General features: G+C 42.6%; 2 protein-coding genes across 2 annotated transcripts in view; one reads left to right on the forward strand and one right to left on the reverse strand.

Annotated features, from left to right (window-relative positions):
• FRMPD2 (FERM and PDZ domain containing 2) overlaps window positions 1-15,248 on the forward strand; it is a 109,940-nt gene extending 94,692 nt beyond the window's left edge. The window contains exons 27-30 of the mRNA XM_055118665.1: window positions 982-1,196; window positions 3,700-3,798; window positions 7,444-7,787; window positions 14,031-15,248. Of these exons, the coding sequence (XP_054974640.1) occupies window positions 982-1,196; window positions 3,700-3,798; window positions 7,444-7,787; window positions 14,031-14,079 (707 nt within the window). The 3' untranslated portion in view covers window positions 14,080-15,248. The remainder of the gene's footprint in view (window positions 1-981; window positions 1,197-3,699; window positions 3,799-7,443; window positions 7,788-14,030) is intronic.
• A 7,603-nt stretch (window positions 15,249-22,851) lies between these two features.
• On the reverse strand, window positions 22,852-23,306 carry LOC101556878 (60S ribosomal protein L32-like). The gene has a single exon (XM_055119429.1). The coding sequence runs from the start codon at window positions 23,281-23,283 to the stop codon at window positions 22,876-22,878; it is 408 nt and encodes a 135-aa protein (XP_054975404.1). The 5' UTR covers window positions 23,284-23,306; the 3' UTR covers window positions 22,852-22,875.

The following is a 23,306-nucleotide window of genomic DNA, read 5'->3' on the forward strand; positions in this document are numbered from 1 at the left end:
TTCATCCCAAAGGCAGCTCTCTTTCAGCTTCTGTCACATAGCTAAGCAAAATAGCAGAAAAACCATGTTCATAGAATTGGCCACTGTTGTCTCCATGGTCTAATTATGCATAATTTTGTTTCAAGCATAATAAAAAGTGATTGAGCTTCTAAAGGAGTAAAGGAGCCTTTGTGATACAATTTTCATTAGATGTGCATGGCGTAATGTGTTTGTATGTATACTAATCTTTACATAAAACATTGTTTATTTTCTATAATTGTGCTATTCTTCTATATGGTGATCAATTATCTCATGTAGTCAAATATTTGAACTGGTTAATGCAAATTGTGGTGTACATACTGGAGTTTGAAGACTTACTCATAAGAAGAATGTAAGTGAGCTTATTATTTTTTATATTTATTAGCTCTGTAGCACTCTAGCACTATCGTCCCATTGTTCATCGATTTGCTTAAGCGGGCACCAGTAACATCTCCATTGTGAGACTTGTTAATGTTTTTGGCTTGTTGAATATGCCACAGATAGCTTGCCAGGCTCTGCTGTGCAGGCGGGATACTCTCGGTAGCTTGCCGGACTTTCCGAGAGGAACAGAGGAATCGATCCCGGGTCGGCCTCAAGCAAAGCAAACACTCTACCACTGTGCTATCGCTCCAGTCCTTTATATTTATTACATCTATAAATGATATCATTCTTGATATTGATTAGGAAAAATATGTAAGTTAATTTGACCTACTTCCTCTTTTTATAAATTAACTACTTGAAGACTTTCAAATGATACACGTAATTTACACATGCAAGTCACTTATTTCCAGTGGATAGCAACAATCAATAAAATGTATAATAGACTGTTTTAAAAGTTAGCAAAATGAAATCCTTCCACGTAAAACAGAAACAATTTCAATCTTGGGCTTTCTGCATTGTGAGGCTGCTGATTTCACCTGTATTGTCCCAAAGGGCTGATCTTATTCACATCCCGTATTACAGGTCCTAAGTTTGAAGTGAAACTAAAAAAGAATGCCTGTGGTTTGGGATTCAGCTTCGTGCAGATGGAGGGAGAGAGCTGTGGCCATCTCAAGAACTACCTTGTGAGAATTAAGAGGCTCTTTCCGGGGCAGCCGGCAGAGGAGAATGGGGCCATCGCAGCTGGGGACATCATCCTGGCTGTGAACGGAAGGCCCACAGAAGGCCTTGTCTTCCAGGTGAAAGGCCAGGAGGGAGACATCTCAGTGTCAGCTCACGAGTGGGAGGAGTACTCTGGTATTTCGGAAATAATAACTGGTGCCTGAACTTTGGTAACACAAAAGACCACATTCTTCCTTTTAATTTTCTACCCTATTTATTGACTATCTTACCCTAGGTAAGCCTTGTTTTTCATTAGGATCATAATGAAACTGAATTGATAAGTCTGCCTTCTGTACTAGCTGACAGCCTTCGAACACACTGGGGAGATAGATGTGAAGGTTGAAGGTGTCTATTTGTGCCCTCTACACAACATGCTCTACCAAATAACGGTCATGACACATTTATTTTTTATTTTTTATTTTTTATTTTTTTTGCTTTTTGGGTCACACCTGGCGATGCACAGGGGTTACTCCTGGCTCTGCACTCAGGAATTACCCCTGGCCGTGCACAGGGGACCATATGGGATGCTGGGAACCGAACCCAGGTGGGCCGCGTGCAAGGCAAACACCCTACCCACTGTGCTATCTCTCCAGCCCCCCTCATGACACATTTTGATGGATGCACGTTCATGCATTGGTTATCCATCATAAAAATTGCAATTATTAAAAAGCAAAAAAATGGGCGCTTGTCAATATACAAGAGCATCACATCTCAAGAAATGTATGTATCAGTCAGGATCCGGGCAGGAAATTGGGTCATTTGAGAAGTATTAATAAACCAGCTTTCAGGGGCTGGAGAGATAGCACAGCGGGTAGGGCGTTTGCCTTGCACGCGGCCGACCCGGGTTCAAATCCCAGCATCCCATATGGTCCCCTGAGCACCGCCAGGGGTAATTCCTGAGTGCAGAGCCAGGAGTAACCCCTGTGCAGATCCAGGTGTGACCCAAAAAGAAAAAAAAAATAAAATAAACCAGCTTTCAGGAGCTCAAGACACAATGGGATAGGGGGAAAGTGTTCTATCTCCCCAGATCCAAAGGGATAAAGGAAGGAGCAAACTGAGAGAGCTGGGCAGAATGAACCCTACCTTGTGGGACTTGGCTATGGAGCTAGCTAAAGGATGGGAGGTGACATTAATCATTTTGCCTGGTGGCAAACATATAACAAACACCACTTCCCTCTCCTCCCTGTGTCTGACTTGGGCCCAACAGGAGACTGTAGCTTAATGTGAAGTACAGCTTCCAGCCCTTATCAAGGCGCATGAGGCAGTGAGTGGCCCACGGTGTGAAGAGTGTCCATGGCAATGTGTGCTAAGGTGCGGGTGTCCCATCCATAGTATCCAGCTTCTTATGCAGCAACCATTCTCCCAAAACCTCTGCTGGGTCAGAAAGTCTAAGCACACTCAATTAGGGGAACTGCAAAGAACACCATGGAAATAAATTTTAAGAGAGATAAAAAAGCCCTGTTGCACTATGTGTGTATGTGGGACCCGAAGAAGGGAGCACATCCCCTGGATGGCATTTTGACTAAAAGGGGACTAATTAGCATCCAGCTCAGTAGTTCTTGGGGCTATACCTCAATGGTAGAACATTTAACTATAGTCAGTATTTCTCAAGTATGGGCAATTCTGCCTTTCAAAGGACACTTGGGAAACTCTAGAGTTGTTTAATTAAGATGACAACAAATGACAGGTCTGTGTCTAGTGAGTAGAGACCAAGGATGTTCTAAACCTTACAATGCACAAGACAGGCTTCACCACAGAGAATTACCAGTTTAATGTCCATAGTGTCAAAGTCTGAGAAATTCTCGCCTCAGTAGGAAACAGGAATGTTCAAGGTTACCTTAAACTCTGTGACAGATCATGTGTATTTTTAAAAAATGATTAAATTATGCAAACAAACTTTAACACCTCATAGACAGTCTTTAGGATAACTGGAAAAAAGTTTTTTTTTTTGGGGGGGGATAAAGAATAAAAATTAAGGGACAGAGAAATCAAAAATATCTTATGGGCTGTGCCAAAATCAACAGTGTTTGGGATGAAAATATGCAAGCATGGCCTGACACTGGGAATTAACTGACTATTCTGATCAAGTGGAAACCGGATGGGGACAAGATTATCCACATTTTGGTTTGCTGATGGTGGCACCCTGGAGCAGAAGTGCCGCATCCACGATACCATCTAGTGGGTCTAGAAGGTTATTTCAGCAGGATTGAGGGATTTGGAATGGTGGGAACTCAGACTGTGGGGGCAGGAGGGAGCAGGTAGGTAGATGAGAAAGGGGCAGATAAGGACAGGTCTTGGGTTCTGTGTTTGGGAACTGGTGAGTGAGAGAGGGGCTCAGCAGGAGAAGGACCTGGCTACATTGTGGGGAGAGAGAGGGAGGGAGAGAGAGAGAGAGAATGAGAAAGAGGGAGGGAGGGGAGTGAGAGCAAGAAAGAGGGAGAGAAGGAGAGAGAAGGAGGACGGTATGGAAGGATGGAGAGAGCGGGAGAATGAGAGGGAGAGGTGTGAGAGATGGGGAGAACAGAGGAGGAGTTCTCATAGCCATGCCAGCATGTAATCACAAATTCTGGCTTCTCTTAGGAGGTGCTCCATTTACTGCGAGGGGCCTCACAGGAAGTCACGCTGCTCCTTTGCCGCCCCCCTCCAGGTGTCCTGCCTGAGATGGATCCGGGATGGCAGGTAAGATGTGGTGCCCTTTGCTCTCTCCACCCACCTCGTGCTCAGTCATCCTTTTCCTGCCCGTGGGTCCTGAGAAGCCTGCTCCTGCCTTAAGAAGAGTGCAAAGCTACCTTTGTTCACGTTGGCAGGGAAATAGCTATCCTTCAAGCTTCAACTGATCTGTAACAAGTTCTGTATCTCCCAGCGTTTGAGTGTTTCTGTCATGGTCATGTGTTTAGATGTTGGCTGTGGATCTCCTGGAGTCAGACTCTCTGGCAACCCAAATATTGAGGAAGGGAAACCGAGAGTAGATTCCATTCCGCAGAGAGAAGTGGATGTCTGCTCAGGATGGATGTATGCTCACCCTCCTAGAGCATGGATTAGACATACATGGCCCAGTGCAAAGAAAGGAGGCGTGCAATCAGGAAAATTAAGAAGTTTTAAATTTTTACGCCACACCCAGCAGTGGTCCGGAGCTACACTTTACACCCAATGGTTCTCCTGCTAACTGTGCAGGGGTGGAGCCCAAGCCTTCCACATGCAAAGCATGCACTCAGCCCATCGAGCTATCTGACCAGCCCAGGGAAAGTAAGATTTGGAATTGAACAATTTAATTTCTGCCCGGTAGGGTGGTAAGCCAGAAACTTGGGAGATGTGATGTCAGATGTATCAAGGCAGTCTAGAGGCAGAAATTATTTTAAGACCTCAGCTTTTTCCTTTATTTCATTTTTGGAAGGGATTTTTGGGTCATACCCAGTGGTGATCAGGGGCTATTCCTTGCTTTGTGCTAAGGAGTGACCGCTGGCAGTGCTCCGGGGTTCATGCTGTGGATTCAAACTAGGGTCAGCTGCATGCAAGGCAAGTGCCTAACCCCTGCCTATTGCTATGACCCCTTGGTCCTTTTATTTTAAGATTCACAGCTAATTAAATGAAGCTCATTCACACCGTGGAGGGTAATCTGCCTTACTCTAACTCTATGAATTTTAACATTTAACTTAAAACAATTTCACAGAAATAGCTTAACGAATATTCAATCACATATCTGGGTTTGGAGGCTTAGTCAAGATAGCCCATAAAATTGGCCCTCGTGGTGCCATCTGGTGGGTTGCTGAGATTGAGATGGGGAAGGAATTCATATATGGAGGTTTTGTGGGTCAAGTTCTTGAGAGGGGGGTGAAAGGCAGCGCTGTGAAGAGGAAGCTGATGGGATGCAAGTGTAGGGTTTTACCTGCCCCACAGGAAGCTCTGGGCTGGCATGGCCCCTCAGGGCTGAGGCGAATCAAGGCTTGAGATTCTGTGCCTTTTGTACTAACCTGCACAAAGGAGAGAACCTACGTCTCCATCCAGTGAGTGATTCAGAGAAGGATGAAGGGGTCAAGGATGAGCCACCAGCAGCCAGCACCCCTGACAGCTAAGCAGAAGTCCTGAGCCTGGAGGAGGATCTGTGTGGACACAAAACAGTTGCCCAACTTCTCCAGGCCTACAGCCCAGAGAGATAGTACAGTGAGTGTTTGCCTTGCACATGGCTGACCTGGGTTCTATCTCTGGCATCCCATGGTCCCCCGAGCATTGCCAGAAGTGATTCCTGGGCGCATAGCCAGAAATTACCATTGAGCATTGCTAGGTGTAGCCCAAATTCCCTTCCCGCTGCCCCCTCGCACCCCCCTGCCAAATTCCAACTTTTCCAGGCCTCCTGAGTCCTTACCTCTAAGACAGGGATAAAGGTAACCACTTGCAATCACTGACAGTCTAGACTAGCATGTATTGGACCCACTGACGCTTGGACTCCCAGAGGTCATCTGATACCCTGGAGAGAGAAGAGCTCTGGAGAGATGACTCATGAAGCTGAGCACAGACTTTGTATGCTGGAGGCCTGGCTTGATCCCCAGCACCGCATGGTCCCCTGAGTACTGATGTGACCCTCAGGCACAAAGTCAGGAGTAGTGTCTGAACACCACCAGGTATTTCCCCCACATAAAAATAAGAAAAGAGCTTTGAAACAGAAATTGGAAAATTTGGGCCATAGAGGCAGTACAACAGCTAGGGCACTTGCCTTGCACGAAGCTGACTCGGATTCAATCCCTGGCATCACATACTTTCCCTGAGCCCTGCCAGGAGTGATTCCTGAATACAGAGCCAAGAATAAGCCCTGGGGCTGGAGCAATAGCACAGCGGGTAGGGTGTTTGCCTTGCACTCGGCCGATCCGGGTTCGATTTCCAGCATCCCATATTGTCTCCTGAGCACCGCCAGGGGTGATTCCTGAGTGTAGAGCCAGGAGTAACCCCTGTGCATTGCCAGATGTGACCCAAAAAGAAAATAAAAAAAAGAATAAGCCCTAAGCACCATCAGGTGTGGCTCCAAAACAAAACAGAAAGAAAATCATCAAGTTGCCAGTTTGGAGAAGAAGGTGGGAGATGGGAGATTGTGTTAGGTAATGGGTAGGATGCAAGAAGGCAGGACAGGGAATGAGAACAGAATGACAGGAAAAGGAGAACATGGGTGGAGGGAAAGAAGTTTTTGGTGAAAGAGCAAGGGACCAAGTGACCTTAGGAGGCTGGAGGACCTCTGGGGAGCTAGTGCTGGGGACAGGGCTAGGAAGGGAGCTAGTGCTGGGGACAGGGCTACGAGGCCTAGAAGGTCTCCTGAGGAGTATGAGAGAAAATAAAAGCACTTTTACTACTTTTTTTATTAAAAATATTATTCATTTCAAATTTAAGTTTTGTAATGTACATTGTTTACCAATAGCATTTTATTTATGATAATCAAATCAAAGGGAACATTTGGGGGTGATTTCCCCTCTCATTGTGGGGTGTGGGCAGTCAGAAAAGTGAGGTGAGTACTGGGGTCACCTCACCTTCCTCACAAGTCCACATGCTTTACTGCATCAGAGAGGTTGGCATATGAGGGCAACAGCAAGTGACAATTTTTAGGAGAAGATAAAATTTTGATGCTTACATATATACAGAAATAGTATGAAAAACTAGAAAAGAAAGTTCATTTTATTCAACAGACACAATGAGGGACCCAGGTGGAAGTTAAAATTAGCACAAGAGAGATTCCAAAGAACAAGATATTTATTCATATAGTTATAAAAATGACTCACAGCAATAATACAGCTAAAATAAGATAGCCCAGAATGCTGTGGTGCAGTGTTAAGGCATCAAATACCTCCCCTCACACCAAAAAAAAGAACTGAAAAGGATGTAAAGGGATGTGAGAAGTTGAAGAGAGTCAACTTGGTGTTGGAGTCATGTTGGAGAAGACATCCTGGAAAAGGCATCGTGCTAGGCAGGAAGAGGGGGCAGTGGAAAGGGCTGGTGTGGATGACAACAGAAGACAAAGAAACTGAACAGTTTTCTTACTGGAAAGTCCTTGTTTCCTCCATTTTCATGTTTTCTGTGTTTTTCAAAATATTTGCTCTTAAAAAATAAGCAATGCTCATGTTTATCAAGGGAATCTGATGTCCCCGATCTAAGGGGCTTAGAGAGATTTAAGTGCATTGTCCCAGGGCAATCTGAGAGACTGACCTCAGAGCTACTACTCAGACCTCTTAAATACTCCTTTCTATAAGCACGTGAAGAAAATTTTTTTCTAAAAGGATACTTTTAAAATTTTGCTCAGTATACACCATGGACCTAGAGTCATGACTATTTTCTTTTTAATAGACACCCGTGTTCTCAGCAAACCAAGAATTCTTCAGAGCAGCATGCACCGACTCAGAACATAGCCCCAGCCTGGATCAAGAGGACTTGCAGAGGGACAGTGTCTCCCCAGATGCAGAGGAGGGCCTGGGTCTCAGTTCAGAGTCTTTCCAAAGGGCCACCAGAGAGGCACAATGTGAACAAGACCTAAGAAGTCCCTGGGCTGCCTCTCTCATGCATTTTCAGGATCCCCACCCTCATTTATGCAAGCGTCAGCAAGAAATGGATACATTAGCACGGACTACCTCTTTGGAGAAGGACATAAGGCAAAACTGCTATTCAGCTTGTGATGTCAGGAGAATTGAGAGGTATGAATCACATTTACAAACATTTTGTGAATTGTATGCATCGCACTAGTAGAAATTACACTTTAGCAATTCATTGCTCTGCTCAGGTGCTTACTGGGCTCTACACTATTCTAGACATTGGAGTGGATGCATGGTGGGCAGAAAAAAGATTCAAAGGACTAGATTCAAAAGAGATTCAAAGGACTAGAGTTTTAATAACCACAGCACATGGCTTTGGGGAAGAAAGTCTCACCATTTGGAAGGCCCTTTTTTGGAAGGAGATTTGGAATCTCCTTGGAGCATATGGCAGGTGGTAGATTACCCCAAAACATAATCTTTTTTATTTCAAATTTTTTATTATCATTTTTTATTGAATCACCATGAGATACAGTTACAATACAGTTACAAAGCTTTCCTGGTTGAGTTTCAGTCACACAATGTTCCAACACCCATCCCTCCATCAGTGTACGTTTTCCACACATCTCCCATCCAGAGCGATCCCTTCCAACCATCATTGTCATAATGGTCCCTTCTCTATCCCAACTGCCTCTACCCCAATCCTTGAGGCAGGCTTCCAACCAACAGCACATAATTTTGATCCTAAGTTCTTCATGACTTCTGAAAGTTTTTCTTTCTATTGCCAAAATATGCTTTATAATAAGTACAAACTTAAAAAACAAACATATTCACACCTTAAAATCTGCTCAGCAGCATTCATTTTTCTTGGAATTTTAATTACTTATTCATTTATTTATTTTTATTTTTGGGTCACACCCGGTGATGCACAGGGGTTACTCCTGGCTTATGCACTCAAGAATTACTCCTGGCAGTGCTCGGGGGACCATATAGGATACTGCAAATCAAACCCGGGTCGGCCGTGTGCAAGGCAAACACCCTACCTGCTATGCTATCACTCTAGTCCCTTACTTAGCATTTTTAAACTTAGAAATTTTGCCTGGTTCTCCCTGAGGTGTATCTAGTTCTCTGTCCTGTTTTGATGGACATCAAAGCCCTTCTGAAAAGTACTCGTTACATATAACTATGTTGTGTGGACACCTGTTAGGGGCAGAGGGAGGGGTGAAATACTAAAGGAGGGTAGGAGGGTAAGATATTGCTCTTAGGTATGTGCAAACGAGATGCATGGATCCAAAACAGGCAAATAGCTAGGAACAATGATTGGGTCTGATACTACATAAACTCACTGAGATTAAATGGCTCTCATTTTCTGATCATCCAAGAGGACTGATAACAATAGATTCACTGGGATTGGAAAGTGGCATGAAGTATGAAGTAGTAGCAAATTCCTTCTTACAGTGGTGTTCAGGACAGTGAATGATACACTAGATCAAGTGATAAAGGAAATAACCTACAGAGATTGATCCAAGGACTGTTAGTATGATGTTGTGGGACGGATAAGAGAAATTGAACTTTCCTCTAGGTTTAGCATAGCTCTTTTGGATTTTTAAAGGCTTTACCATTAGATAGTTTGAAAAGATGGACAGAAATCCTAAGAGCTGGTTTCTAATAGATTTTTAAGTGACTCTGGATTTAAGTGTAAGCTTGAGGTTTGACTTGCCATGTACTTTTAGTTATTTATTTGTTTTTATATTTGGGCCACAACCATAATGCTTATTGCTAAGTGTGTGTGGTGTGTATGAGAGCCGCTACTTGCTCCAGCCTGGGGGTTTGTTCCTGTGTTTGGTAGACCATGTAGTGGTGGGGAATCTAACACGGAGCTCTCAAGGACTATTAGTATGTTCTTATGGGAAGAATAAGAGAAATTGAACATAGCATATGCTTTAGCGCTTTTAAGCCACCTCCTTAGTCCTTACCATGTTTTTTTAAAATCTAATTTAGTCATGGTTATGCATCATAGGTCTTTCTGCTAATTATTAACATAGGTAATCTTGATTTTATTATGGGCTTATAGAAATCTCAAGGTTGTTCAATACGAAAGGATCTAATATAACATTTCACTGCTTGAATCAGTTCTATGAGATCCCAGAAGCAGGGGGCCTGTGTTGCTTCAATCTCTCTAGGGATACAGAGCTTGTTACTTCTTGAGGAGGTCATCATCATGTACTGTTGATCAGAAAGTGCCTTCGAGCAGATGAAATCTGTCTGCTATTATCATCTAAGTTCTGATATTTATTTTCTTTTTTGTCATGTTTTTAAAGAAACATCACATTATTTTAATTTTTATAAGTAAAATTAAACTTGGCTTAGTATTCCTACTTGCAATGGTATAACAGATGTCCCAAGCCTGCCATCTTTAAAGACAGTTTACCTAGAACATCTTAGTAGAATTCTGTCTTTTGTGGTTGTTGCTCTGTGTTTCTTCCTCTGGCCTTTGTGGCTCACAGAATCACATTGGGCAGCCTTACTCCTTCTCTGCACAGACTCCCTCCATAGCCACATCCCCCCCCCTTACACTTGCTTTCCTGCGGTCCTAGGGGTGATAATGTTTTGCTTCCTCATGTTTCATAGCTTCATTCTAGGGGGAGGGGCAACAACCAGAAATACGCAGCGTTTACTCCTGGGTCTGCACTTGAGTATCACTCCTGGCAGTGCTCAAGGGACTATATGGCATGCAAGGATGGAACCTGGGTCAGCTGTGTACAAGGCAAGCACCTTATCTGCTGTACTCTCTGTTCAGCCATATCATAGCTTCATTTTCATGATATTTTTTCCTCTCCTCCTCAAATACTTCTCATTACCTCTGAGAGAAGGACTCAAACTATGTCTTCTCTTTCAATAGAGCATAGTTTGCATGTCATATACACATGGCAATGACTATTTCCCAACAGGAAGGAAAACATGGTCCATGTTCAGAACATATTTCCCCAGCTCCCACCCATTTGACCCCAGGTGTTGGGTAGACAGAGAATTAGGATTCCAAAGTAGAATTGTGACTCTCTTCCCCTTAAAGGCATCTGCAGCTCAGTTCTGAAGTAGTTATCTCATACAACTGTTTCTGTTTCTGGCATTTATGAGTCAAATTATTTTTCTTCAGTTTAAAACCAAAGGAGTATGTTTCTTAATTATATATCCTTGGATTCAACTTTAACATTTACTAATATGCCTGGAGAGTTGATAGGCTTGAGTTTGAGATGTCTCAAGTGTAAATACAGACCATGATGATTCCACTGGGAACTGTGATGGGCAAAAGAAATAGAATAATCATAATGCTGTCTCAGTGCCTTGCACACAGAAGAAACACAGCATAAGTTTGTTTTCTCTCCCTTTTCTGAGCCAAAGAACTGGTCTCACAATTGAATTTCCCAGAAAATTGCCAGGATTTACCATATACCAGTTGGCTACTTCCAATAGCTAATGGGTGCCTGCATCTTGGCAAACATAGAGCTCATAGAGATGAACTTCTTTTTATCACACTGTATAAATGCAGACTCTATATTCAGAAGTAGATTTAAAAAAATAAAACATGCTGTAATAAAGCAGTACAGCATATATTCGTGGACGGATGTTGGATTTGAGTACCTGATTGAGGGAGGACTTGGGACTTTGTTGTCTGATGCAAGGCAAGTTTCTAAACTTACTGCATAAGACAAAAATCACATTCAACCACATTACCCTGAATATCATACTGCCAATTTTTTTCATTTTTGTGGTGCTGGGGATTAAGTCTAGAGTATCATATGTGAAAGGCATCTTGCTTCTGATGAGTAGCGGCCCTGACTTCCCTTGAACATCTCTTTAGAAGGTGTGATATAGTTTGCTTTCCTGCTGTGAAAGTAGATCATTATTTTTCTTTGTTGAGCATTAGATGAAGTATGGTGGCTTAAATTTACAAGTCATACTATCCATTTGTAGGTGAAACTATTTGCAAAATGCATACAGAGGAATAAAGGGATGGCAGATTCAAATTCCCAACCATTTCCCTTCTGGGTTGAACCATTGAACAAAAAGTTAGTCACTGTGGAAAGCTGAAGCTTATCTCCTTTCATCCTGCCAACCACATAGAGTTCAACTGATATAATTAATTTCAAGTGTCATTTAGTATATGTAATGATACATGCTTTAAAGGCCATTAAAATGCAAAATGAACACAGTCCTTGGAATGAACCTTCACTTATAGTAAACCTTCAAGGGCTCATTGCTCCTGAAATAACAAGGAAGATGAGACAGTTAAAAGCTAACATAAATGCAGCTGCCAAGCCAGCTGTGACATCAGAGCACCTGGCCGAAGAATGAGGTTGTCAGGTGAGCAGGGCTCTTGGTCATATGCATGGACACAGTAAACCCTGGTTTAGCCTCTCTGGAGTTGGAGTTTAATTGAGACAGAGGTCTGGCCAGAACAGAACTTTGGACAGGAAGCGACCTGGCACTCCCGGCCTTCAGCACTGTTCTTTCTGGATATTTGTAGGCTTTCGGGGACACCACCCTAGCCCATAGGCACATAGCCAGGGACAACTCTCCAATAATTCCTACACATTGATCTCCAGCTCAGAGTTATTACCTGAGCATCAAACCCAGCACTTCCCTGGATGTCTCCGCTTGATGTTTAAGACACATTGAAAACTCAGCCTGCCAAAGGCTAAACTCAGAGCTAACAGGAGCAGAGGCAATTATAACCCCTTAGTATTTTCAGGCCTGAAGTGCTATTTACTCTTTTGACTTGTCTTCTTGAAAGGTGGGCATGCGTGTGGCCGGGAAGATCCCTAAAGGCCAGCTGTGCAGGGCAGACTGGCCTGGTCTTTTCTATTCTTAGTCAAAACCCTTTAGCACGAAGAGGCTCCATAATGATTTGAATGATCTCAGGGCTGATTTGGGATTTCTTTCATCAAAAATAACTGCTGAGGCGTTGCAGGATTGGGGCATGGGTATGATTCTGTGCCCTGCCAGCTTGTACGGGGGAGGTGGGCTGGGCTGTGAGCCTATGTGGGTCTCCAGATTCTTTTCTAAGTGCCATCTGTCTGGAAAGGCTTCTTTTTTCAGTTTAGTAGGGAGGGAATCAGTGTAAGGAGCAACTGAGGTCATTAACTATTAGAGGTGAGCAGAGAGCTCTGAGCCCCCCATCCCACAAGGCTTTGGATGGGTTCATCGGGCCCAGATGCCCTGAATTGTTCTGGAGGCATGTCTTTTGGCATGTCCGTCCACCTGCCAAAACATCTGGCCTGGTTCTTAGGAAAAGGCACCATACTCGTCAAAGGTTCCAAATCTCCAAGTCTTGCCCTGTCCATGAAATGGTCTCTACCGAGAGACTTAGGGGCCCTTCTTGCAACTCTTCTTTTTCTGTTCAGAATCACACTCCAGGTCAGAGCTCCAAGGGCAGCTTGTCTTGAAGGACATGAGCTAGAACGTCACCCTCTTTCCCTCATCTCTCACACTGATGGGTCTCTCTGAGACTCTCTGGGCAGGGTTAGTAGATTGAACCCTGGACCAAAGCTGGAGCACAATAATTGATGAGAAAGGTTGGAGGACTATGAAGATGAGAGGTAGGCAGAGTGCTGTTGGCCCCCTGTCTCTCCTCGGGAAGGAGGGTGGGAGTGGGCTGCTACTAGGAGTTGCTGGAGAGGGGCAGTGGGACAGAGTGCCTGGGGCAACAGACTCAGTTTTCTTTTTTGATAAACCTGTCAAGGGAATCCCTCTTTCCATCACTTTTATAGGAAAGCTTGGATTTTCTACAAAATCCTTGCTTAAGTATTTTAAATTTGGAAACTGACTTTCATGAAATCTTTAGCAATTTCATTTTATTTTTTGCTTTTTGGGTCACACCTAGCAATGCACAGGGGTTACTCTTGGCTTTGCACTCGGGAATTACTCCTGGCAGTGCTCAGGGGACCATATGGGAATCGAATCCGGGTTGGCTGCGTGCAAGGCAGATGCCTTACCCGCTCTGGTATTGCTCCAGCCCCATCCTTAGCAATTTTAAAACACTCTTTAATGTTTCTCTTTACTTCTTGAAATGAATAGTCTCTTATTTATGGATACTAGTGTGAGCATATCTGCAAAAAATGCATATTCACTTCTGCCTTGTGGCTCCTGAGTGCAGAAATAATGCCTCTTTGAGAGGCAAAGATTAGAGCAGATCCTTGAACTCTCTTGGGGCGAAGTACCAACTCAGGGGGTGTTTGGAGTCTTGGAGTCATTTCCAGAGAACAAGGCATGGAGGTGTAGGAAGCAAAGTGGTGGGTAGGAAACTGTAATGAAGCCAATCCACTGATTCGGGTGGGAGAAGTTTGATTAAGAAGAATTTGTGTCTTTGATAAAAAAAATATTCTAAATCTGTGATTTTTCCCTTAGATTTTCCTACTCATCCCCTCTAACCAGACTTCCAAGAGATATTCTCTGAGCACCTTCTCTGCATGTTGAAACCTGTAATAGACTGTTTCTGCGTAGACTGCTCTTTCTCATCACCAAGCAGGAGGCCAACTCAGCTCCGGGAGTTATTCTTTGACCATTGTGTCTGCAGCTTCTCAGTCAGACAATGAGCTTCACCTTTTGTCTGCTTCCTGCATTGCCTGTGGCGTAAATGTCATTCTTTCTGGCTGCTTCTCCAAATAGATACTTTTTCAATGACCAGGAAAGGATGGATTTGAAGGTCACCAGCCTGAGTCATCTCAATTTCCTTCTTTGGGTCCTGTCTGATTCCTTTGTTCCATAACAAATCATAACTGCAGTAGAAATAATAAGCACTTTCCTTTTACTACTTATCCTGTGCCAGGAGCCAAAGATGGCTATTTCAGAATTATAAAATTTAAGCAGCTGAACAATCTGTTTCTTGACCTTCCCATTTGCCAGATGAGAAAACTGAGGCTACAGAGAAGTTAATAAACCTGCCTGGGTTTTGATCATCTCTGCTTGTCAGGTGTAGTTGGTGTTAGTACTGCTTTGAATGCAAGTCCCTCCTGGTCTCCTGGACTTGGGAAATAGTATGTGCTGCCTTTATCACAGCATTGACTACCGGCAGTGTGTTATCTATTCACTGTTCAATCTTCTAACTAAATCTGGATATCTTGGGGCAGCAGAGAGAGCTCCCTTGACTGGAGCACATGCGTTGCATGCAGGAAACTGGGTTCAGTCTTTGACAATGCTTGGTCCCCTGAACACTACCGAGCATGGCTGAGTGTGGCCCCCACATCTCCTGGCAAAAAACCAAAACATTAAAATAAACAACCTAGAAAAATCGAGCCTAGAATAGCACCTGTGCCTTCATAGTCCCTTCTATGCCTTCTATGCCTTCAAGGCAGCCAATGTCTGGAACATCTGAAAGGCTGGTCCTCCTGAGACTGGACTTGGTGAGTATCCTCAAGGGCACAGCAAGGTGAGGAAGGAATTTATCATCAATATGAAAGACGCACAGTTTTCTGTTTTCTAGTCTTGAACTGCACCAGGAAGATGAGGAAGGTTATATGTGTCATCCCTCTGAAGGCCCCGTTTCCACTGTGATGGATGAAATGTACCTTACCATCTACTCTGCATCAGAAGGTCAGCTGCCCTGTGGCGAATGTTTGGAGGCAGATTCAGAGACCATTCCCTTACCGCAGTTCTGTTCTTGGGGTGCTCTCTCAGAGCCTTTGCCTCAGGAGGACTTCTATGACAATGAGAGTGAATGGGAAGACCTGGAAGAGGCTCTGGACCCAGAGGAGGGTGTTCTCAGGTGAGTGTTATTCCGTCTGGGTGGAGAGAGGCTGCATTCAGCTCTTTGAGGAGGTTCTGCCTAAGAATGACAGTCCTTAGTCATCCCCACATTCCTCTAGGGTGGTGGGGTTGGTCAGACTATGGTGGTCCATGTTTCTTGACAGCAGCCCTTCATGTTGGGGCTATTATATCTGCTTTACAGATGACACATTTGGGATTTCCCAGGGTTATACTGTGAGAGATAACCAAAGGCAGAATGGAAATCCAGGTCTCCCTCCTCCATGAAGGATGTGCCTTTGCTTCTTTTACCTCCATCTGGGAGCATCTTCTCATCTCAGGCCTCTCTTCTGGTGGATTGTTTATGTAGTGCTGGTTCTTTTGCCTTCCTGCCAGGCACAAGCCTTATTTAAAAGAATTTTGGTGTCCTGAAACACGGTTTTTCTTGTTGAATATTTTCACCTTCAGTAGAGTCAAGCTGTTAATACAGGCACCACCAGAAGCTGGGACTGGCTTATCAGGCCGGGTCAGGCCAGACAAAAACACAGGAAGAGTGTCCAAAAATTGTCAAACTGGCATCTAAGGGAGGGTAGATGGTCTTATTTTATTGAACTCTTGATGGTTCAATAAAATGCCCAATGATTTATTTAAATGACTACAACAGAGTTAATTCTAGTATGAAAAAGCATGCAGAATGTTCAAGAAACTTTCATCTAACCACATTTTCATGATGCACTGGAACCTACTGAACTGTTGGCTCATGGTGATTTAGGTATAATTGAAACATATTCGTTCACTTTCATTCCACCGTGTCCAAGCCACACTTTCACAACAAGCACTTGAAGTGGATTCTGAGAGGACAGTGTCAGGCAAGCTGTTAAAGTGGGTGGATATTTGCAATTCAAATATGACAAAAGGAATGGTTCTGGTCTGAAACAGAAAGCAAGTTAACGGAGGAAATGACACAAGAGCTTTGAAGACTGTGCACATCTCATTGCCCTACAGTGCTGAGGGATAACTCCGGGCTCTGCACTCAGGGGTCACTGCTGGCAAAGAGGTCACTCAGGGGACCATATGTGGTGCTAGGTCAGCTGTGTGCAAAGCAAGCACCTTATACACTATAATATTTCTCAGGTTTCTGTCTGTAAAATTTATGGGGAAGTCAGATCTTTGGGTTACTTTGGGAATGATGCATTATGAATTCACAAAACTGTGGAGCAAATAGGGAGTGGCTTATAGGTAGGCAGGACTCCTTAGGCCTGGGAAGTTAAAAGAGAATATATGGTCAATAATGCTCTGGGGACTCACTGTCAAGCAATTAAGGCACATAGGTGTCAGTATCTTGGAAACATCCCACAAGGTCTGCAGATCCCTAGAGGGAGTTGATAGAGAGTAGGGCACCGAGGACAGAGCTTTGTGACTGGAGCAGCTCAGGCTTGAAGTTTGCCCTCCCTCCATTACTTGCTGGATGATTGGCAGCAAGTCAACTGAAGCCATTTAATTCTTAATTAATCTATAGTCAATAAAAAAACCCACCTCATGCTCCTATCCCAATGTTTGATGACAGAGTATATCATCAAGTGTTGCACATGCCTAGTATGCAATGGCTGCTGTAAGATGATGCAATCCAGTCCCATTGGGTTTTTCCCAAATGGAATCAGCAGTCAGACTTGTTCTCATGTGAGGTATGAGTTGGTAGGAAGAAGAACTAGCTCATGGAAGGAATGTCAGGTCCGGGATGGATCGAACAGTGCTGGATGATGACTGCAGTGCAATCCAGTTAGGTCTTGTCACAGTTGTTGAGAAGCTAGGTGTAAAGGGATGAGTGCTCAAGGCATGAGTCATTAAGCCCGGATTCCCTGGAGTAGTCCGTGGACAAACATCTACCTCTGCAGTGGACTGGTTGACTTGCAGATTGCTTTTGGAAAAAGTAACTCTTAACAGTCTCTAAATTCCCTACTCTCAAAAGGTTAAGGAGCTTTGTTGTATATTTTCTCTCTCTCATGTAGCAAGTGGGAAGTCTAGAGAATGTGAAGAGGAATTATGAACAGAGTCGTGCCTTTTTATCGACCTGTGTAACCAATTATTTTATATAGTTTAAAAATAAAGTAGTTTAGTACAACCCTTACATCTTAGTTAGTTATTTTATTTATATTTAAAAACATAATTTGGATGATATGGTCATAATAGTATTAAATTTTATGGCATTGATTTACAAAGTACTACACACTACCAGCATCAAGGTGTCGACAGCCCCCTACCATTGTCCTTCTGCCACCTCTGGTTGGTAGAAGGTATTCTTATGTCTCAAATATAAAAGGGTCTGGGGAAATTTATTTAATTTGTCCAAGATCCTACAGCCCAGAGGGGCAGATTCTCATGATATCAGTTTGAATTTATATCGGGGTGAAATATGGTCCTTAAAGGGTGCTCAAGTGGCCGAGAGAAGCCCTCTCAGTGATTCTTGTTTAACTGGACCAGTGGTTCTATGTGAATCGAGGAAGCAGTGCTGCTTGGACTCTATAGTGCTGGGAGATACCCACTCATCCACGTGGTGCTCAGAGACACCAAAGCTGCATCTAGTAAAGTGGGACAACATGTGGTGTAGGGACTAGAAGTGGGGTTGGTGGCATGTGAAGCATGCACCTTTACCTCTGTTTCTCTGGTCTCTCCCTCTGTCATTTCCACTTTAAGACATTTTTACATGTTTTCTTATGATGTGTCTTTTCAAATAAACTGATGTAATACAAATATCTTTTCATCTTTTGTCACAAGTAATATTATTTCCTTCACAAAATATTTCTATAATTTGAAATTAAATCAACTTCCCGTCTCCCTCCCCTATTCTGTTAGATTAAGAAGGCCATTGAACTATTGTTTGGAGAAGGCTCTTGGTCAAATGGGAAAGCCTTCATTAAAAGATGCTTTTTTTCCCCCCTTTTTGGTTTTAGGTAAACAGAGAAAGTGGGACAATTTTCAGAAGTACAGCCTGAGGATGTCTGCATGAACATCCTTTTGACTGTGATCACAAGAAAGAGTCTTCAGATGTTCTTGGTCTAGAGAATGTACTCAGAGGTCCCACAACCAGGAAAGAAGCTTACGGGTCTCTGACAAGTTGGTCTAGGATAGAGGTCTGCCCCAATTCTTAAGAAATAACATGAAAAGATCATACTTCAGAGAGAATTTTGATATGTAGTCACAACCTATCTTAAATTCTAAGGTTTATAGTAAATAAAGCACCCACTCTCTTTTCCCTTCTCTCTTTCTCTCTCTCTGTCTCTGTCTCTGTCTCTGTCTCTGTCTCTGTACACAAGTGTCCCCTGAGCAATGACAGGGGACAATATGTGGTGTCATGGATTGAATCCCAGTAGGCCACATGCAAGGCAAGTGTTGTACCCACTGTAATATCTCCTCTCTGGCTCCCCAAATCATTTGCTTTTGGATTATACAACTCGATTCTAAAGGTTATATAAAAGGGAAGTATCTAATAGAAAAAGAAAGAAAGTAGTAGTAGCTCCAATAATTGCTAGATATAAGGACCACAACCTGAATACTTGAGCACTGCAGGTGTGGCCCTGAGACCAGCGTACCCATGCCCCCCAATCCCTTTGCATGCTTATTGCTTATACAACAAAAATTTACATAGAAAGTAAAGTTATTGAAGTAACATAAAAGCAATAAAAACAAAAAATACAATTTAAAAAAAATCTGTGCTCTAAAATCTAATTTATTAATTATTCTCTATTTGCTTTTCTTTCTAATTTCCTATTCTGTAGACAATAGAAAAATATTATAAGTTATTTTTCTTGTACTCGTGTTAACAAAAAATCAGTTTCCAGGCATTTGACTAGTTTTGTTTCAAATACTCTCAGCATAGGTCCAGCTTCCCTACTGCATGATTAGAGTTTTATGGGCCTCAAAATTAGGGAATTAATCAGGTATACACCGTAGGGGCCAAGTAACACTTTTTACTGTTTTTGAACTACATAAACTTTCCTGAATTCTGATTCCTTATTTCCTCTTTGAAAATGCCCTGGGTGGCAACAGGTACAAAGAATCTAGTCCTCTTCCCATAGCGCATACCCTCTGCCCAGGCCTGTGTATTAGTTCCTGGGGTCCCATCTCTTGAGAAACTGCATGGCTTGCCTCAGATGAGCTTGAGTGTATCTGCCACTTGCTTCATTTCAGGGTAAGTGTCATAAAGAACAGTGCAGTCTTGAACAATTCTGCTCACTGTGTACAAATTGCTTCCATGGCTGGCTTCTACATTATACAATCTCAAGCTTGGTTTTTACTGAATTTCAACTATAGATGATGTTAAAAACAGTATCACTGACCTCACCCCTGGGAACACTGAATCTCAAGGATGGGTGAAGTTCAGAAATCAGTAATTTCATAATTACCAAGTTTAGCAGCCTATGTGGCCAAATATGGGAAACACTGATGCTAACTCTTTAAGACTTTGTTTAATCTTTTTATTACCCTCTTCGCCATATTTTTTAAAAAATTCTATTATCTATCAGCACACTCTCACTCAAATTATACATTTTCACTGCTAAAATGAAGATCAAAAGTAGACTCCCTAACTCAACATAAAAAGATGTCAGTTACATGACTCCACACTGCCACCAGGCTCTTGGCTGGACTCTTCAACTTGGGACAAGCCTCATCCAGAGGTTTAATTTGTCAAAAAACTCAGATACACAGGTTTTGTGACTAAAATCCCCAGGTTTTCACGGAGTCAGGGATGGGCTATCTCCCCCATCTCCCTGTGCTTTTGGAAACTCCAGCAGTCTCTCTCACACACACACACACACACACACACACACACACACACACACACACACACACACACCAAAACAGCCATCCAGATAAAAATTTAACTCCAGCTGTATCACCCCGTCAAACATTTTGGACTCCTGGAGTGAAATCTCAAATTCTAGAACTCGAATAAACCAGGAGCAGCACACCAGATTGGATGGGATGGAATGTAAAAATCAACCAATCTTGATTAACAAAACATAAACATCGAAGGCTTAACCTATAACAATATCTTAGTAATCTCTGATAAAAGGATTTAATGGCTCCATAGTTAGAGACAACAGTCTTCACTAACTTTCTTCTATGGAAACGTTTTTCTCACACTTTTAGTAAATTACTGATAAGAAACAATACAAAATAAATTATTGAGAGTCTGCTATGGGGGCAGGCTGAAGGGATGGTTGGGAACACTGGAAATAATGGTGGTGGGAAGGTGCAACGGTGGTGGGATTGGTGTTGGAATATTTAATGTCTGTAACAAATTATCATAGGCAACTTTGTAAAAATAAATAAATAAAATGAAAAGAAAAAGATGTTGGTTATTCCTCCTCCAAATATTCAGAGACTTAATAAAAATTTGTACATGGTTCCAGGTAGCTAATGTAGATATGTCACTGTCATTGTCACTATGATCCCATTGCTCATCGATTTGCCTGAGCAGGCACTAGTAACGTCTCCATCATAAGACTTGTTGTTACTGTTTTTGGCATATTGAATACACCACGGGTAGCTTGCCAGGCTCTGCCGTGCAAGTGAGATACTCTCAGTAGCTTGCTGGGCTCTCCATGAGGGGCAGAGGAATCAAACCTAGGTCAGCTGTGTGCAAGGCAAAGGCCCTAACACTGTGGTATCGCTCCAGTCCAATGTATATAATGTAGATATAGAACAATTTATTTCAAAATTCATTTCATAATTTAAAAAATTTTAAACATAGGTTATATAAATAAAAAGCACGTTATGAAATATACTGGAAAAGGCACATGCCCTAGGATAACTAAAATAATCTTGTGAAAGTTAAATAAAGTGAGAAAAGTTACTGCACTCAATATTAAAGCTTACTATATAGTTATAATAATCAGGAAGTGTCATCTATAAAAGGGGATAGAGATATAGATTAGTGGAATAGAACAAAAAACTAAAAATAGGCCTACACAAATATTTCCAACTGATCTTTTGACAAAGGTGCAGAAGGAATTTGAAGAAGAAAGAATAGTTTTTTTATGGACTGTGCTGGAAAAATTGAACAATTATAGACAAAAAATGAACATTGACCAAAACTTTATACCTTATTCAAAAATTAATTCAAAACTGATCACAGCTTTAAATGGAAAACAAAAAAACTTAGAGGGAAAAAAGAAATATTGGGGATCTATGTAGGGAAAGAATTCTTAGATTTCACATGAAAAACTCAATCCATAAAAGGAAAGAAATGATAAACATCTTTCTCTTTGTGAAAGATTCTCTTCAGCAGGTAAGAAGACTTAACCCTATGAAATAGTAGGTTTCACAAGGGTAGTGGGAGAAAGTATTTAACTATACTCTAACAAATTACTAAGTGAAAAGCATTTTGGGAAGAACAAAATGGTTTGTTTAATTCTCTAAACTGGTTACTCCACACATGACTAAGACAGGTTTTACAAAATGTAACATCCATTGATTGATGGTGAGTACACTCAGCCTCACATGCTACCTCCAAATGCAACAATTCTCCAAATGCCCATGTGTATAGCCAGTGTCATCATTGTGGCATTGGGATGAGGTAGCATCCCAACCCCAGAGAGGAATGACGTGTACATAGAAGGATAATGAAAAAGGCCGCATAGATACAGTATACAGATTGAGTGTAGAAGGGATAGAGAAGCAGAAGAATCCATGATAGTGTGGAAGTAGTTGTGAACTGAGCTTGGTTTTCCAGCAGTTACTTATTATAATCAGATTATCTAATTAGGAAGATGAATCTGATTTATGAATTAGAGGATTGGTCCACGAGAGACAAAAATTTATCTTCAGTTAGGAGAAAATTGCTGATCTAGGAACAGAAGAAATGGTGCGTTCATCAACTGAGATGGGGAATATCAAGGATATCATATTTGAATAAGCTGTATATCTGAATATGAGCCAACTCCAAGAAACATTTTCATTAAGGTAGGATCATCTTGAATTCCATTGCATGAGCTACAGTTATTGAGGTCTTGAAGCAATGCTATAGTGTAACTTAATAAGAGAATATGTAGATGGGACCTTAAGTATAGCTGTGCTATGAAGCTTCAGTATACAAAAGGGGCCACAGAAGAAGGGAACTTTTTCTTTTAAAAATTTTTAAAATTTTATTGAATCACCATGAGATAGTTACAAGTTTCATGTTTGGGTTACAATCTCACAATGATCAAACACCCATCGCTCTACCAGTGTACATTCCCCACCACCAGTATCCTGGGCATACCCCCCTTTCACACCCTCCCCCTGCCTCTAAGGCAGACAATATTCCCCATACTCTCTCTCTCTCTCTCCTTTTGGGCATTATAGCTTGCAACACAGACACTGAGAGGTCATCGTGTTTGGTCCATTATCTACTTTTGGCATGTATCTCCCATCCCAACTGGTTCCTCCAGCCATCATTTTCTTTCTTTTTTTTTTTTTTTGGCACTTTTACACACTTTATTAACAACTGGAGGCGCCCCATGCCCGCCTACTTGTTCTCTTTGCTGCACAGCCTGGCGTTGGCGTTGGTGACCCTGATGGCCAGCTGGGCCGTCCTCTCCACGATAGCTTTGCGGTTCTTGGAGGACACATTGTGGGCGATCTCGGCACAGTACGATTTGTTGCACATCAGCAGCACCTCGAGCTCCTTGACGTTGTGGACCAGGAACTTCCGGAAGCCGTTGGGCAGCATGTGCTTCATCTTCTTGTTGCTCCCGTAACCGATGCTGAGCATCAGGATCTGGCCCTTGAACCTGCGGCGCACCCTGTTGTCGATGCCTCTGGGCTTCCGCCAGTTCCGCTTAATCTTGACATAGCGGTCAGACTGGTGCCTGATGAACTTCTTGGTCCTCTTCTTGATGATCTTGGGCTTCACCAGGGGTCTGAGGGCGGCCATGGTGCCTTCGGGAGATGGCAGCC

This window comes from Sorex araneus, chromosome 11 (assembly GCF_027595985.1).
Source record: "Sorex araneus isolate mSorAra2 chromosome 11, mSorAra2.pri, whole genome shotgun sequence".
Taxonomy (NCBI): Eukaryota; Metazoa; Chordata; class Mammalia; order Eulipotyphla; family Soricidae; genus Sorex; species Sorex araneus.

Excerpts from the sequence above, each read along its gene's own strand:
- LOC101556878 (XM_055119429.1), bottom strand. The coding sequence starts at position 23,283 with ATGGCCGCCCTCAGACCCCTGGTGAAGCCCAAGATCATCAAGAAGAGG.